Here is a 17621-nt window from a genome sequence, read left to right on the forward strand (position 1 = left end):
TTTATGTAAGGTTTATCTATAGGAGCATCCAATAGAGAGTGTGAGGGACCACAGATCCGCCCCCCAAAGATGCGTAGGAGACAGGGGGAGCTCCAAGTCCCAGAGATCCAGGCGCTGCTCCAGAACACAGGAACCCCAAGGAGACTGCAACCAGAAAGGCCCCCGCCCCCCTCGAGAGCCACAGAGGGTCGCCCCGGGGGGCCACAACCAGCAGCCGGCAGAGCCCCAGGAGATCTCAGCGGCAAGTCCACAGGCCTGCCCGCAGCCTCCCACCCCCTAGCCGGCCGAGCCCGGGACCCAGTGACCCGGGACCCAGGGGCGACCACCCCCGCCGGGGACCCAGCAGAGCCCAGGGACCCAGACCCCACCAGGCAGCCACCGAGATTGACCAGGCAGTTGCCAAAGATCTTAAACCCCCTGACCCGGGAGCCACGGACACTCAGGTAGACCAAGGCCCCACACCCGACACCAGGGTTTGCAGGGGGAGGGGAGACAAAGATCTATATCATAAAAAGAAGTCCCAGGAGAAGAGAGGAGTCAAAGGCCCCACCTGACATATACAGTCATACACAAACACAGTCACTCCCTCCCTCCCTCATGCTCACACATGCACATACAACCAAAGACTTAAAAAAATGCACGCCGGACACCCACTCATGCTCCCCATACACACCCTATTCACTCTGGTCCCGGTACTGCTGCGGTAGCTGTTGTTTTCAGAGACCATCTTCCAAGTAGCTCTACAACCTCTGGTCACTTTACTTCCTTTTAACTGCAGCTGATTAAAGTCGGGCGTAAGGACCCGTTTTACTGTGCTGTGGTCCATCGTCCACCTGGTCCAAACAGTTCTTTCCTTCAGGAGTTTAGTGACTTTCTATCCTCCACTGGGAAGATGTCCACACTGGTGACTGTTGGTGATTTTAACATCCACATTGATGATCCCTCAGACCACTTTGCCATGAATTTCTCCAGCCTTATGGACTCCTTCAGCTTTACCAGGCATTGTTCCTGGCCCCACACACACCAGGGGGCACACTCTAGACCTTGTTTTTACCCTGGGTCTAAATGCTGACAGTGTTTGTCCTGAGGACGTTTACATTTCAGATCCACATTGCATTTTCTTCAACTTGTCAGTTTCTGCGTCCCTACCTCCTGCTCGACATATGGTTAGTTCTTGTTTTCTTAATGAGAGCACAGCTAGCAATTTTTCTGCTGCTTTTGATCCACACTGTTCTTCTGATAACAACCCAGATTCCTTAACTTCTCAGTTTAACGAGCACTGCCTCTCCATTCTGGACAATATCTGTCCTGTCAGAACCAGATCAGTTCCTGTAGTGAACCCTACTCCCTGGTTTAATGACAGCCTTCACAGCCTAAAGTGCCGAAGCAGAAAAATCGGGTACTTGTAGAAGAAAACCTGTCTCCACGTTCATCTGCTGCACCTAAAGGATCTTCTGACATCCTTTAACTCTGCAATCAGAGATGCTAGGGGTACCTATTTTTCCAACCTGGTGTCCCAGAGCAAAGGGAACCCCAAGGTGCTGTTTAACACCATCAGCAGCATCGTCTCTCCTGCCTCTGCTACATCCTCCATCCACTCTGTTACAGACTGTGAGAACTTTCTGTCTTTCTTTGTGGACAAAGTCAATAAGGTTAGATCTAGCATCTCTCCTTCAGCCTTATCGCTGCCTCTCCTGACTCCAACCAGGCTCGTCATCCTAGATTGCTTTGTTCCTGTTTCTTTGCCTGAGTTAACCAAACTAGTTAACTCTATGGAGATCTCTGCATGCCCCCTCGACATCTTACCCTCATCTTTGTTTAAAAGTGCTTTTCAGTCCATCGGCCCCAGCGTGCTTCCATAATTAATGCTTCTCTGGTCTCTGGTCAGGTTCCTGCTTACTTTAAGAATGCTGTAATCCATCTGCTTCTTAAAAACGAGTCTTGATGCCTCTCTCCATAGCAGCTTCAGACCCATCTCCAAACTTCCGTTCATCTCCAAGATCTTGGAAAAGGTTGTGGCTAAACAACTCACAGCTGCTCTTGATGAACATAACATCTATGATAGCTTCCAATCAGGTTTTCGTAGAGCTCATTCTACTGAAACAGCTCATCTTAGGGTCTCTAATGACCTTCTGACTCACAGGGGACTTTTCTGTTCTGGTCCTGCTGGACCGGACTGCAGCCTTTGACATTGTTGACCATCACCTGCTACTGGAGAGGCTGAGAGACTGGGTAGGCCTATCAGGAACTGCTCTGGAGTGGCTCTTTTCTTATCTTTCTGAACGCTCCTTTTCTGTGGCCGTCTTCAAGTTTAGGTCCTCCACCACCTCTCTTACCCATGGTGTCCCACAAAGTTCTGTGCTGGGGCCTCTGCTCTTCCTCCTCTATCTGCTTCCTCTTCAGCACATCCTGAGCTCCTTCAAAGGAATCTCCTACCATCTTTATGCAGATGACATCCAACTGTACATCTCCTTTAAGCCCCATGAGATGTCTAAGCTGCAGCTGTTACACACCTGCTTAGAATCTATCAAAACCTGGATGGCTGGGAGCTTTCTACAGCTGACTTAAAATAAGACTGAGATCCTCATCTGTGCCCCAGACAAGCTGGTTCCCAAAGTCAGAGACTCTCTTGGTCAGCTTGCTTCCCACACCAAACCCTCCGTCAGTAATCTTGGTGTGACCTTTGACCCAGCTCTCACCCTGGATTCTCATGTCAGTTCTCTTGTTCGCTCTTCCTTCTTCCATCTCAGGAACATTGCTAAGCTGAGTCCCATTCTGTCCCACTCTGAACTTGAGACAGTTATCCACACCTTCATCTCCTCATGCTTAGACTACTGTAACTCTCTTTTCACGTGTCTGAGCAGAACCTTCCTGAACCGTCTACAGGTGGTTCAGAATGCCTGTGCTCGGCTTCTGACCAAGTCCTCCAAACACATCCACATCACCCCGCTTCTCCTCCAGCTTCACTGGCTGCCAGTCAGCTTCAGGGTTCATTTCAAGATCCTGGTTCTGGTCTATAGGGCCTTACATGGACAAGCACCATCTTACATTGGTGATCTTCTTAGTTCCTACACCCCCAGCAGGTCCCTGAGGTCCAGTGATCAAAGCCTACTGGTTGTGCAGCGCACCAGGCTAAAGACCAAAGGTGACAGATCATTTGCTGCTGTGGCCCCCAGACTCTGGAACTCTCTCCCCCTGAGCCTGAGATCAGTGGACTCCTTTAAAAAGCAGCTGAAAACTCACTTGTTCAAAGTGGCTTTTGTATGACCTTCTTCACCACTCTCTCTTTATTCTGCTCTTCCCACCTATTCTACCTTCCTCAGGATCCACTGATTTCCCTCTTTCCTATTCACTCTCTTTCTTTCTTTACATTTTTTAATCACAATTGTCTGTTCTTGCTCATTTTAAATCTATTTTTAACCATTTTCAAAATTCTTTTTTATATTTTTACATTTTTTTGTTTTTGTGAAGCGCCTCGTGATTTTTATCTTGAGAGGCGCTATAGAAATTATATTTTCTTCTTCTTCATGAGATGAATCTTTGGTCTATCTTTGATCAAGTGACACATTTTAATGTGTGTGTGTGTGTGTGTGTGTGTGTGTGTGTGTGTGTGTGTGTGTGTGTGTGTGTGTGTGTAAATAAAATATCAACACAATAGTGTGATATTAGCTGATATGATACTGAAAAGATACAGTGCCGGATACAACGGATACAAGATATCTAAAAGCAGTGTATATTTTTTATTGGGAATTTACATGCAAACATTTATTGCTTTTCTTTTGTTTGGTGTTATTCAAACTCCAATTGCTAGGTGGCAGCAATTTTTACCTCCTACAATCATGAGATTTCATGATAACAATGGATGTGTCTTGGAAGCATCTGATCTAAGTTTTTCAATTAAATTTAGTCTTAAAATTTGGAAACATTTTTGGCTTTTAGCATCATGAAACGTGGGAGATGTTACGATATACAGTAAAACATTGTATCACTAGGTTACTGCCAATACACACCCCTAATACTTATAATACTGGTTTTTGGCCATAGCAGCAACATTAAAATTGAATATCGATTTTGGCTCAAATTTTCATTTTGGTACATTTCTACTCAAAAGGCTTTCTGGGTTTTGGCATCGTTGCCAATAAAGTCTAGATTAAAGGTGTGGTTCAAAAAACATTTTTAATTACTATATCTGGTTATAATTAGTCACTCTGACATTTTAATGCAGGCTGAACAATAAAATAGTCTCTTAACTCATTCACTGCCATTGACTACAAAAGTCGTCACTTTAAATCCAACCGTTCACTGCCAATGACGACTAAAGTCATTATTTGCATTTTTTTTACTGTGTGGGCATCGGAACGAGCCCCCGCACTGTGAGAACAAACATCTCAGCTCTAAAGCCGATCTTCATCCGTGTATGTCATACGTCACGTGATCAGGAAGCAGAAAATTCATGTGTTAGGAGATCGTTTTGGGCCGATGCTCTAAAAAAAGGTGAGGCGCGAACCGGAAAAGCTTCTGTTGATCACAATTCGACAACGGATTATGAAAGAACCAATAACGCTTGAAACGTGCAGATTCTTGCTGATGTAAGAGGTGAGTAAACTCTTTGCTTTGTTACTTTTGGCGTTGACATCATCCTAGCACGCAACATTCTGTGACTCTTCAAAAAACAGTTAGCACACTGAAAAATGCTGGCAGCGAAGAGTTTTACTGATCAGGAAATGGCTGGCACTGAATGAGTTAAACTTATCTCCTGCGTTAGTTTCTGATAGAAAACAGAGGGTGAAACTAAGATTAGAAAATCCTGACAGATCTATATCACACTGTCACTTAACATTCATGGACTCACCCATCTTGACTCACAACGGGGAAGGCTGTTGTTGGTTTAGCGTGCAGAAAAGAACAGAGATCATCTCATCCTTTTAAGTGCTAACTGTTAGCATTAGCAACTCCACCACATGGCTAAACTCCTCCAGGCTTGTATTATTCGTGGAGATAAAACATCAACGTTGCAAAGTAAACGGAGTCAGTAGTACAGTCGCATTGCTCTTAGCCAGTCAGGGGTGAGATGTCCAAATATTGCAACACAAGACTCCAAATCCTGCCGTCTGAAGCTCAGTTCTGATTTGGCAGTCTTCTAGATCCTGATACAAGTGCACCAGAGCTTTTTGTACCCAGAGTACAACTAACAAGTCATTCCTTCCTACTAGAGACCACTGCAAATATATGAATTAAATGAGTGAACCAAAACTTTAAAAGATGGAGATCAATTTGGTAGCGTAATGACCAGATCATGGGGCTCAATGTTTTAGTTTATATTTTTGGCAAATATCTGCAAAATCAGGAACATTTACTTGATTAATTGAAGGTTCGGTGATCATCATTTAATCTAAATTGATTTAATGTGTCTCGGTTTGTAGAAATATCTTGCTTTTTAGAAGAAAAAAAATTCCACACATTTATTTTTATTATTATTATATCCATAATAATGCATAAGAAAATAATCATCAATGTCTTAATGTTTTAGGACAAAATGTAGAACTTATTCACAGAAGTATTACCATTGCTGCCAGTGTCTGGTAGGTTCACACCTTTGTCTCTATTGCTGGCAACAAACTAAGGCCTAGTCCACACGTAGCCGGTTTTTTTTAAAAACGAATATCCGCCCCTCCAAAAACTTGCATCCACACCACCTCGTTTAAAAACAAAAACTCTGTCCACACGTACCCGTATAAACACGTTGTTAAGGACATGCCAGACCTGTAGGCGGCAGTACTTCCCCCGTTCTTAACCTCATCCTTCATCTGTGGTCTTCCGCAAGGAGCAGTAATTCCACTTGCAAAAACAAACAAGCAAAAAGCGCTTGGACAGTTGATAAAGCGAGCGCAGCTCTGAGGGCATCCATGCTGTCGGCTAGTGTAAACACAGGTCGCACACGTGATGTCAGCATTTTTTGTCACGGAAAGTGACGTTGCGGACCTTAAAACTCCGGTTTTGTCTGTCCACACGCAGACACCCAAAACGGAGAAAACGCAGATCTTCACTTTGGCCAGAGTTTTTAAAAAGATCTGTTTTCGTGTGAAAAAACTCCGTTTTCGTGTGGATGACAGGCCAAAACGTAGAAAAATATCTACGTTTTGGCAGATCCCCGGCTACGTGTGGACAGGGCCTAAATGAGATGCAGACATGTTCATGCAACACACATCTAAATGTACCAACATCTGTCAATACTAGAATTAAATCGGGCCACCCTTAGAATACTTGACATCAATACTATGTCATTGCAGGAGAGCAGCTAGTAATAAAAATATAACCTTTAATGTTAACTATAAATATTTTATTTATGTCATATTCAGCAGGTCTAAAAAGTGGAAAAACTGATTAAAAGTTTTCAGATATTGGAAAAAAAAAGTTGGTTGGTAAAAATTGTTTTCATTTCTTTTATTTCAGAGGTGACTGACAAGTGCTTAGTGCGCCTACCACTTGAAGTATGACACCTATTCCATGCAGCTCTTCAGTTTACTGTCCAGCGAGCCTCTGTGGTATGAAACAATCAAATTGAGGCTTTTCATAATAGAGGGCATGACTGAGCTGAATCACAGCGATGGAAGAGGTGAGAAACAATCTGAAAAGGTGAATATGAATAACGGAGATACAGACGCGTGAGAGTCCATGAATTTCCTCAACTGTCACTGAATCAACAACCATCAAAGAGGCCACTTTGGCCTTGACAACAAGTTTCATTTATGGTGTTAGACGTGTTCTTCATCTTTTATGTTTATTTATTACTTTTTAAAGTGGCTTATTCCAATTCATTCATGATTTTCCTTTGTATTATGTGCTGAAGGTCTTGCAGTACAAATATGGACTTGACAAATAAATGTAATCTGGCATAAAAGGTGGAATATTTTGTTTTATGTCACAATGTAGATGTGATCTAACAACTCTGGGTTTTTCTAATAATCTGTTTTTCAAGCGTTTCAATAAAATTCACAATAAACTGTTAGGTAATATGATCTATTTTACTGCTAAAGATTAATTTGGGGGAACATAAGTGGTGGAAAAATAAGACTTTGTGACAAGGTTCTCTTTGATTATGTTCTTATGCAAGGTTAAATTTTCCAGTGACCCAGCAATCGGATCTGTAAAAATATTCTGTTTTTCCCTAAAGGCAGAAGCATTCTGCTGCATGGAAATGTCTCTTCACTGGGAATTTCTGCTCAACATTTCTTTACTTTTAAATTGATCATAATCAAAACAGATAAGCCTTCATTTGTCCCTTACTGCTTCTTATTAAACACATTTCATTCACCAATTATTTAATCTGTATGTGTAAAGTGAGTGAACAAATAAAAAAAATGATGTACCGTAAATCCTCCAATACAGACCGGTATTCAATTAAAGGCCGGGTCTCCAATTTTGGCCGGTGTCTGAGTCGGTGGAGGTGAATAATGGCCGGTCTCTTATTGTGGCCGGGTGGAATGTGGTAACAAGCAAGTATGGGGGGGGTTGTGTCATCGTCTCACTTTTGATCTGCCAGTGATAGACCGCGAGGGTAACTTTAACCGAGCGGAGACGAAGAGGAGGCGAAAATTTGATATTAAGTTCAAAGAGAACATGCTGATTATGCTGCAGAACACTCTGGGGAGCGGTAGCAGGGGTTGTATGAACTAGTCGACTTCATTATAGTGACTTTTTATGCCTGTCATCGACTAGTCGCTGTCACGTGACAATGACCGGCAAGATGCAGCCCTCGGAAAAGACAGCAGCCTGCTATCAGCAGGTGACAAGCTCCTGCGCTGGGGGGTGGGGTCGGGGGGGGGGGGGGGGGGTGACGCGCTGTGCCAGAGCCTCGGTACTGACACGCAATCGTTCATTTCGGTTCATTTCCTTTAATGTTTTCTGTCTTTTATTTGCGCCTGATGTGTTTCGCTGCTGTGGAGCGGGGCACATCACCTTGTCCTCTGACGCACCAATCACTGATGTGGCCGCCAAGCAGGGAGCACTCCGCTGTTTTTGCGGTCGGTAGATCTGCCTCCTGAGCACGGCCACAGTAACAATCAGGTGTCGCCACCTCAAAAAGTTATTTAACACGCGATCGTTCATGTCGGTTCATTTCCTTTGATGTTTTCTGTCTTTTATTTGCGCCTGATGCATTTCGCTGTGGAGCGGGGCGCATCACCTTGTCATCCGGTGACGCACCGATCACTGATGCGGCCGCCAAGCAGCGAGCGCTCCGCTGTTTTTGCGGTTGGTAGATCTTTTAGAACTGCAGTTCAAAGGTAACTCATAAGGTGAATATATATGAACCCAGGTAGCAGTTTCTCTTTAGGATTGAGAGGAGATGCAGGAAGATAATAAACAGGCAGGACAGAAAAATAGTCAAATAAAAACAAGTTAGTTTTTCTACCTGGTGGTTGCAACAAACAGACACCATTGAACGTAATCAGAAGTGAGGAACAGAAAATGAAATAATTATTTTAATGTTTAGAGCAGCAGGAACTCCGAGAGGCTGCAGGCGCATCCGTGAGTTTGCGGCCGCTGCGCAGGGGGAGGGGGGAGAGGGCTGAAGCAGAAACTACCATTGTTAAAAGAAATGTGTTTAACTTTGAAAATGTGGGCACAATTTTAATTGTCAAAAACTCCAGTGAACCATTAGTTCATTTTGCTCAGATAGAAATAGAGGCCTGCCTCTAATACTGGCCCTCCTTCCAATAAAGGCCTGGAGCTTGATGAGCTTGAGTCAAATACAGGCCCGGGCCTGTATTAGAGGATTTACGGTATTTTGATCCCATTTGCTTGTAAAGCACAGTGGTTTACTGGCAGAACTTTTCTATAGAAGGATTTTGCAAAGTTTAAAATATCCAGAGCTCACATGTTTTACTTGACTCACCATGAAATGACTTGCATCGCAACTATATAGCTATTGAAACCCAGAAACAGTTTAATCCTAAACCTAACCCCCAACTGAAACCTAGTCAACATTTTGAAATAGAGGGTGATTGATATTTGTATTTCTATTGCTGATAAAGAAGTAGGAGACAAGGTCAGCAGATGGCCGGTGTCTAGACGTGTTCCACCTTATTTTCATGCTAAAATGTCACTAGTAACATCAGCTGATGCACAAAATCTTTGAAGCTGAATCAGTTTTGGAATTCTGAATTTAACCAACTGTTAAATATTAATTTTGTGCACCACTGTGTTAAAGTCAGACACCTAAATAAAGTTAATTTAGAGTATTTATTACAGTGAATGTAAAAATGCATTTAAATTTAATTCAGCAACAGCACTGGGCTGCCCAAGGATGTGCCTGAAGTTAAATCGGCTTAACTAAGAACAACTATTGGCCGATGCCGGTGTATAAAAAAATGGTAAACATCAGCCCGGTATATCAGACAACTGATATATCAATCTACCCCTAGTTTAGAAAGGTAAACTCTTAAATACACGTCATGTTCTACTTGATCAGTCACATGGATAAGCATTGGTGCTATAAAAGTAGGGGAAAGGCGCTGTGGAAGCCTGGAGGTCTAAGAAGGGAGTCTATGTGATTAAAAGACGTTTTCCAGGAGTGTTGAAAAAAGAATCGTATGGAAAAAGGATGCTGAACGATGTGTCTAAAGGTGTGTTGGGTCATGACTGTGGGAATTTTTTTTATACATCATATACAATTGGTCCAGCTGTTGCCTTGCAGTGGGAAGGTCCTGGGTTCGCTTTCCGGCCTGGGATCGTTCTGCATGGAGTTTGCATGTTCTCCCTGTGCATGCGTGGGTTCTCTCCGGGTGCTCCGGCTTCCTCCCACAGTCCAAAAACATGACTGTTAGGTTAATTGGTCTGTCTAAATTGTCCTTAAGTGTGATTGTGTGTGTGTCTCTGTGCTGCCCTGCGATGGACTGGCTCTCTGTCCAGGGTGTGCCCCGCCTGATTGCCCGTTGACTGCTGGAGATAGGCACCAGCCCCCCGTGACCCTACATGGACAAGCGGGTTCAGACAATGGATGGATGGATGGATGGATGGATACAGTTGGTCCGTTTTGCCCACGTTTTGTCATCCACTTTCACCGTCTTTGAAAAACCAAGATAAACCATAAGACAAAACAAAGTGAAATGTGACAAATTCATTTAAATTCTTTCCTTTGCCCAAGTACGTTTTAGGCATATTTACATGTATAGCAAATAAACAACTATTTACTTAAGTAGCTTTCGGTAATAAAAGACCAACATCTTTGATAACAGAATACATTGGTTTTGTTTGTCCACTTAAATGTTTTAGTCACTTTCCACCACGTGAACTCGGGTCGTGCCATGTGCCTCTGTGTGTGCTCCGTCATGGCTCTTGTTGTTGAGCATCGGCCGCAGCTGTGGGTCTGGCCTCGTGTCTGCTGCTCTGCTGCCCATATGTACTCTGCTCCACCGATGTGGCAGGTCAGGCATGCTCACGGGATTGGAAAGCATGAGTGGAAATGAGCAAGCGTTAGCCTGACACCTTTCTCTGGTGTTAACAGGCGCTGTGATCATGACACCACATCAAGTCTGAGAAGCTAGCACTGGCACCAAAACGAAGATGCTCTAGTGTTCTGGCAACTTCCATTCCAATTTTTTGCCTCACTGAGTGGCTGCAAAAGCCCCAAATGATCACCTCATACTTAAAATAATCTGCCTCAGGATGTTTCAAACACCAAACTATTTTTGCAGACATTTCCAGTTTGCCCCAGCCACATCTTGCTCTCTGATCTCCGGCAAATAAACAGAACAAACAATATGACACGACTGCAAACATGAGCTAATTTGTGTGCACTGGAGTAGTATACTGATGCTGCCTAAAATAATTTAGTTGTAATCGCCGTGCCATTTGAAAATTAGGCAACTAAGGAGACAAGTGTGTAGATGATGTGCACGGCTAACGGGACTTTGCATTACTCCGAATAAGTCTGGGAGTGGATCAAATTGGATCTTTCATTATTTCACGGTCAATTCAACCACTTTTTTATTCCTCATTAATCTGTTTATCTGACATTTATATTTGTTTTTTGACTCCATTCATCTACTTAATACAACATTTTACTATCTATATCCATGCAGCTGGTACATTTCTGCAACAGCAGCCAAACCCTTTTGTGTGTGCATGTTGTGCATCTGTAAAAATGTGTGTATCACTGCTAAACAGTGAAAGATGTTTCAATGTGGAGAGCACATAACAGCACCATTTCATTCTCTTTAACTACAACAAATTATAATGGGTAGCTGTATATCTTCAAAAGCAAACACTGTGAGGATGGTTATTGAATAAATGAATATATTATGGGGTGTGTTGATGCAAGACTCTTAAAAAAAAGGTTTAGGGAAAAGTTGCAGCCATTGAAGGAAAAACAAATTCAACTGGCAGGCGGCAGGTAGAAAAAGCTTTGAAGGAGAAAGCAGAAGTGGGGATTTCAAAGTCAAATAACGTGACATTTTTGACTAGAGCTGTTGATGAGAAAGCATAAAGAATTACCTTGGTGTGTCAAAACAGCTTCTTTTTTTCCTGTTCTGAGCTTTCCAACAAGCACCAATTTATAAAAAGAACAATGGAGTAGAGAAATTGGACATCTCAAACAAGTTTTGAAAAGTTTACTGGAAGTGATCATTTTCATCCCCAACCTCTTGTCTTTTATTTGTGGCTAAAACACATGAAAATCATTTCAAGGCCTTGACTATGTCAAAAGGTAAAAGTGCTGAACACTCATTTAATCAATAGATTTGCTGTTGCCTCTAGTAGAACTGAATGTCTTGTAAGTCATACTCGGGGGTTTGGGGAAGAAAGCTCAGATGCGCCTGAATCAGGAAGTACAAGGCTGTTTCTCAAAACCCGAGGACGCTCGTATGTTCTTGAGTACTTGAGTAGTAAACCAGAAAGTTCGTTCTACCGAGTATGGGAGGACAGGGACAGCAATTAGAACCAAACTGTACAGGCGCTGCTTGTTGCTACGGTTAGGAAAAGACACCTGAAATTAAGATAAAAGTCTAGTTTTACCCTTAACTCATTCACTGCCAATTAGTCGTCATTTTAAATCCAACCGTTCACCGCCAATGACGACTAAAGTCGTCAGTTGCATGTTTTTACTGTGTGGGCATCGGAACGAGCTCCTGCACCATGAGAACAAATATTTCACCTCTAAAGCCGATCTTCATCTGCATACGTCACATGTCACATGACCGGGAAGCAGAAAATCCATGTGTTAGGAGATCGTTTTGGGCCGCTGCTGTAAAAAAAAAGTGAGGCACGAACCAGAAAAGCTTCTACCGATCAAAATTTGACAACGGATGAAAGAACGGATAACGCTTGAAGCGCGCGGATTCTTCCTGATGTAAGAGGTAAGTCTACTCTTTGTTTTGGTAGTTTTGGCGTCGACATCATCCTAGCGCGCAACGTTCTGTGACTCTTAAAAATACTGTAAAAATGGTGAGAAACGCTGGCAGCGAATGGCTTTACCGATCAGGAAACTGCTGGTAGTGAATGAGTTAAATAACAAAGTAACAATAAATACATATTATTTGTATAATATTAGGTGAACTTTTGATCAAAAATGGTAAAATACCAGCATTCCACTTTATTAAATTAAGAAAAAAGTATATTTTTCATCAATACAAAGCTATGTACGGCAACGCTACTTTTACTTTGATAGTGTGTTAGCTAAGTAGCATTCTGAGGGATGTTGAAGAGTCTAAAAAAAGCTCAAGTACACACAACTGAGCCTACCGCTCTGGTATTTGGAGTATAACGATTACTGACACAATACATTGTGGGATACTTTGCTGTCCAAAATCCACAGAAGGTGGACTGATGCATCCTCGATACAGTGGGTGGAGCAAGGACACAGCAATCAGGACTCTACCACCTACTATGTTTGCTGTGCAACGTTGATGTTTTATCTCCGCAAATAAAACACGGCTGGAGGAGTTCTGCCGTGAGGTGGAGTTGCTAATGCTTAGCTTCTATTGGCCAAGTCAAATCTTTGACGGATGCTAAACCAACAACAGACATTCCCGTCAGAATTCAAGATGGGTGAGCCCATGAATGTTAAGTGACAGAGTGACGTAAATCTGTCAGAAGTTTCATATTTTTTTTTCAGGATTTCTATTTTCTATCCAAAGCTAACACAGGAGATAGGTGTAGGAGACTATTTTCAAGCTCAGCCTGCATGAAAAGGTCAAAGGGACCAATTATAACCTGATATTTGCACTTTTGTACCTTGACAATAGCATGAATGTGTCATTTATCAGTAAAATTCCACATTGTTATGTTGAATGTAAAAACTGCAGAAAAGCTCAGTAAAGTAACCACTTTTTACACAAAAATTTTTAAAAGATCTATTTATTTGAATTCCTGACAGTTTTTTGGGGTTAGAGTTTAAGATGTATTGGCATTTTAGACTAGAATCCTTAACAGCATTACTGCTAAACTTTACTAGAAACAACAAGTTATAATATCTATATTTTTTTACGTTGCTATGTATAACTTTAAAAATGTAAATCTACTCTTACCTATCATGGAGGCTTCAGGAAAATGTCTTTGTGTTTGGTCGAGACAATGATTGAACCTTGTGTGGATTTCCTTTAGGTGGTTTCATCTGACAGTATAAATGCATGTCTGGTTAATGGATGTATGTGTGGCTGTATTTTTACATGCAGGAAAGGCTGCAGCTTTTTTGGAATAATGAGATAATTCCGATAATCAAGAATGTAAAGGTGAAATGGTAAACTTAAGGTTAGAGGGACTGGTAAAACTGTGTATACGTCTTGACAGTTACACTACCAAGAAACAGATATTGTTGCTTACAAGCAATTTAAGAGTATGTGAACTTGGATTTCATGCTAAGCTAGCAGCAGACCCTGGGTGTAACTTTGCTCGTGTTCCACTAAGTTTGAAATGCACAGGCGCACACATGCCCTAAGTGCGATTGTTACAGCCATTACATAAATGTTTCCAAACATATTTGGTCAAAATGCTACAAGAGTCCTCGCAGTACAACGTAAAAACCTACTATACATGCAACATAGCAAAACTGAAAGCCAACTGTAACATAATGGGAATTTTCCAATATTAGACCATAAATGTGGAAGGCAGTGGATCAAATGTGCCATTACAAGCAAAAATTTTTATCCTTCTGAGTGCAGAAAAATGCCAGTAAAACTAATGGACTGCCATAAAGAGGATTTTGCTAGAGTGCTTTTGATGAGAAAAAGCTTACTGTGCATCTCAACGTGAAAGAAAGTCTTAATCTTTTCATTAAAAATGAGTAAATGTACCAGGTATGAACCAATACAAATACTACAGATTTTTGCAAGGTCAGATACCATGAAAAGCCTTGCCGTTTTGTTTCTAAATTCACTTGGTGCAAGTAAATTTCTTCCATTGTCATTTTTTTTTTTCAGATTTGTATCTTTTTTGCAATTTGCATAACATTTTTATGGTAATACATGAAAAATGCAGAGTGAGTAAAGTTGGACTTACCAAGTCTGTTGTCTAACGCTCCAAAATCCAGGGAGTACTTCACAACATGGTAGTTGTTCCAGACATAAAGCAGGTTGTCCCTGGGATTATAATCCACAGCAGCAATATACTGATAAGAGTTGGGGAAAGGGATGTCAAGAAAGCCATCTTTACTTAGTTCTGTATTGTAGATGTAGTCGATCTTGTTTCCCGTTGCTTCATTGTCATCATCCTCATAGACTGATTTTACTACATAGAGAATCCCACAGATCATGAAGGCATTGGAAGCCGAACGCTTGTCGTAAGCAGTGTCCCAAGTCCCCTCTACACGAAGTGTGTAGGGGTTCAGTTGGCTGATGACAATCCGTCCATTGTTTTGTTCAGTGGCATAAATCACCCAAAGTCCATTTTCATCCACAGCCAAGTCAATGTCAGACTTCCCTCCCCAGCGATACGGAGACGTGTCATGGTAGTTGGCATTAGCTATGATAGCCTCACCACTCTTGATACGAGTTCGTAGGTCAAACTTGACTATGTTGCGTGTGCGCTCTTTGTTGAAGAACAGCGCTCCATCGTAGACCACAAAGCCTGTTCCGTCGACACGATGTGGTAGCTTGTAGGTTGTTGTTGGCCTACCAGCAACAAAGTCTTCCTTGGATGAGTATTCTGTCAAGGTGTCTGTGCGGTAGGGTGTCCAAGGCATATAGTAGATCTTGTCCGAAGCCTGTAGTGGGTCTTTGCACCAAGCGCCGGACTGGTGGTCTGATTCGAAGAGGTGTTCGCTCTGGTACACCCTGCGCAGAAGCCCTGGGCACAGGAATACTGAGGAGCCAAAAATGGGGAAAGACAATGATAGAGTTACATTGGCAGGTATTAACAAAAGTGAGAAGTCATTGACATAAAGGCCAAATTACTTGATGTTTTGAGCCTTGATGGAAGAGGTTAGGATTGTCCTTATTTTTGATGTAAGGACTGGCTCAAAGTATAGGACAATTCAGCCGTGATATGATAATTCTTTCATGGGCACACCACGAAGGAGCACTTACATAATGCCTTGTTTGGTATCATCATTAATCATACAAAATAATGTCTCTTAGGACTGTTGCAAACTGTATCCTGGTTACATTACATATGAAGGTATGTTACAATTTTTCTGGGGAAATTACATAACTAACTTTGGCCTGGGAATGGCTAGGGCTGCTTTTCTGAGGGTTTTCAAACCTAATGGTTACCTTTGCAACCCATCATTGGATAAATGGTGCAAAAACAGATAGACTGATGTTTTTGGGATGTTAAGCGTGTGTGCATGGGTGAATGACTGATTGTGTTGTGAAGCGACTTGGGGGATGGTAGAACCCTAGACGGCACTATACAAATACAGGACATTTACCACATTTACTATTTGTTAATGATTATTGCAACAATTGATTATGCTTTTACAAGATTTCCATTTTGTCAGGAAATATTTAAATCACCAACATTTAAGGGCTGAAATGTAGGGTACAACATGAATTATGATTTGTCAAAACAAAGACAAAAATCTCCACTGAAGTAAAAATATGCATGTCATCATTCCTTATGCAGGAGATGTTCGATACCATTTGATCCATGTTGGGATAATCAGATTTTGATTGAAAAAGAATACAAATCATTAATGCTGTTCATTATATCACCCCAACAAGTTCTGAATCACCTCCTACAAAGCATGAAATTGTAATTTAACAGTACACAACCAAGACGAAGGCTCGCTTTCCATGATTATACACTGTGCTCAACATGTATCATGTTGGGTTTCAATTAGTTCCTGCAGTTTGCAGAAAATGTGTTTAGTGCAGTTTTTCTCACCCTGAAAAGATTTATCTCCGCCACTAAAACAACCCAACTTATTGTTTGTAAAGAAGGAATAATAAATTGTGAGGGTTATATCTTATGACTTTATGAGCACACAGAAGTTGGAGATACTGTTAAAACTAACAAAATACACCGCTTCTCGCCCACACGCACGGACACACACACACAACCATTTTTCTTTTCCAGTACGTGCTTTTGTTCGCAAACAAATAAAAACTCCAGCAGTAATAAAACTGTTTGATGCTTTGTTTCCCTTCCAGTTAGAGTTCTGAAAATATAACCCTCCTAAATTATTTTGATAAATAGCTCTGTTGTAATCATTGGTCAAGGCAGGTCTTTTAGAAAATGAAAATAATAATAAAAATATGACATAATCTAAATAATGGCTGCTTTCCATTATTTCATGATGTTTTTAATCTGTGGAATGATTTACAGCACCATGCACACTAAACTAATTATATGTGAACTGGTTTGTGCTCAAATCTGATAAAGCTAAGTCATGGCAATACAATATCCGGTCAATAGCAGGCACCATTTGCAAAAGCCATTTTCTGTTTACTATTGATCATGGTAGACTGTGGAAACAGTCGTTTTCTCCGTTTTGGAAAAACACAACATCTGATATCTTAATTAAAGTAGATTTAAATATAAAGCAAAACAATAAAACATAAATTAAAAGAATACAAAAAAATATGTGCACTTTATTCTGTTTTCCACAAGGGTGGGCCCTCGGTGCCTAAGGAGTGAAACACAAAGCTTTGTTCACTACGGCAGGGCAGCAGCGTGACAGAGTGCTGACAGGTTCTAGCTGCAGATCCGTTGAGAGCAGAACCTGCGCACTCCAAGGGAAAAAACAGAGCAAACACAGGCTTCTTTTTCCTTGTAATCTCCCAAGATTAAACATGTTGTCTGCCTGCAGGTGAAAATGTGGCGAGATGCTTCCCGGTGACACGGAGGCTCGGCACACTTTTCAGCGTTTGCTCTGCTAAATGCTGAGGGATCTGTTTTCCTCCAGTTGAAAAACACAAGATGTGCTAGGCTATGAGGTCAGACTGGGTACACTTTTGTACTGACAGCACATGCTGGACTCAATTTAGGTTTCAGAAATGAGCTTTTTCACAGAGAAGAATGCAGAAATAGTGTGATGCATTAAAGATAATAGGAAAAAAAAGACAACCATGGCTTCTTTAGAGACAATTATTTCAACATTTACCACAACCTGACTCTTATTTCTACAAACTTAAAATATACTCTGCAAATATTAAAGCACAAGTCTTGACTATTGATTCATTGCA

General features: G+C 41.6%; 1 protein-coding gene across 19 annotated transcripts in view; it reads right to left on the bottom strand.

The window, feature by feature from the left end:
* The window catches only part of LOC107377409 (adhesion G protein-coupled receptor L3), a 410636-nt gene that overhangs the window by 145213 nt on the left and 247802 nt on the right, over positions 1-17621 (bottom strand). For 10 of the 19 annotated variants that reach the window (XM_070547650.1, XM_070547655.1, XM_070547644.1 and 7 more), the window contains one exon: positions 14497-15305. In XM_070547650.1, coding sequence (XP_070403751.1) covers positions 14497-15305 — 809 coding nt within the window. The remainder of the gene's footprint in view (positions 1-14496; positions 15306-17621) is intronic. The other 9 variants (XM_070547654.1, XM_070547651.1, XM_070547669.1 and 6 more) reach the window with 1 other exon arrangement.

This window comes from Nothobranchius furzeri, chromosome 2 (assembly GCF_043380555.1).
Source record: "Nothobranchius furzeri strain GRZ-AD chromosome 2, NfurGRZ-RIMD1, whole genome shotgun sequence".
In the NCBI taxonomy this organism is placed as follows: Eukaryota; Metazoa; Chordata; class Actinopteri; order Cyprinodontiformes; family Nothobranchiidae; genus Nothobranchius; species Nothobranchius furzeri.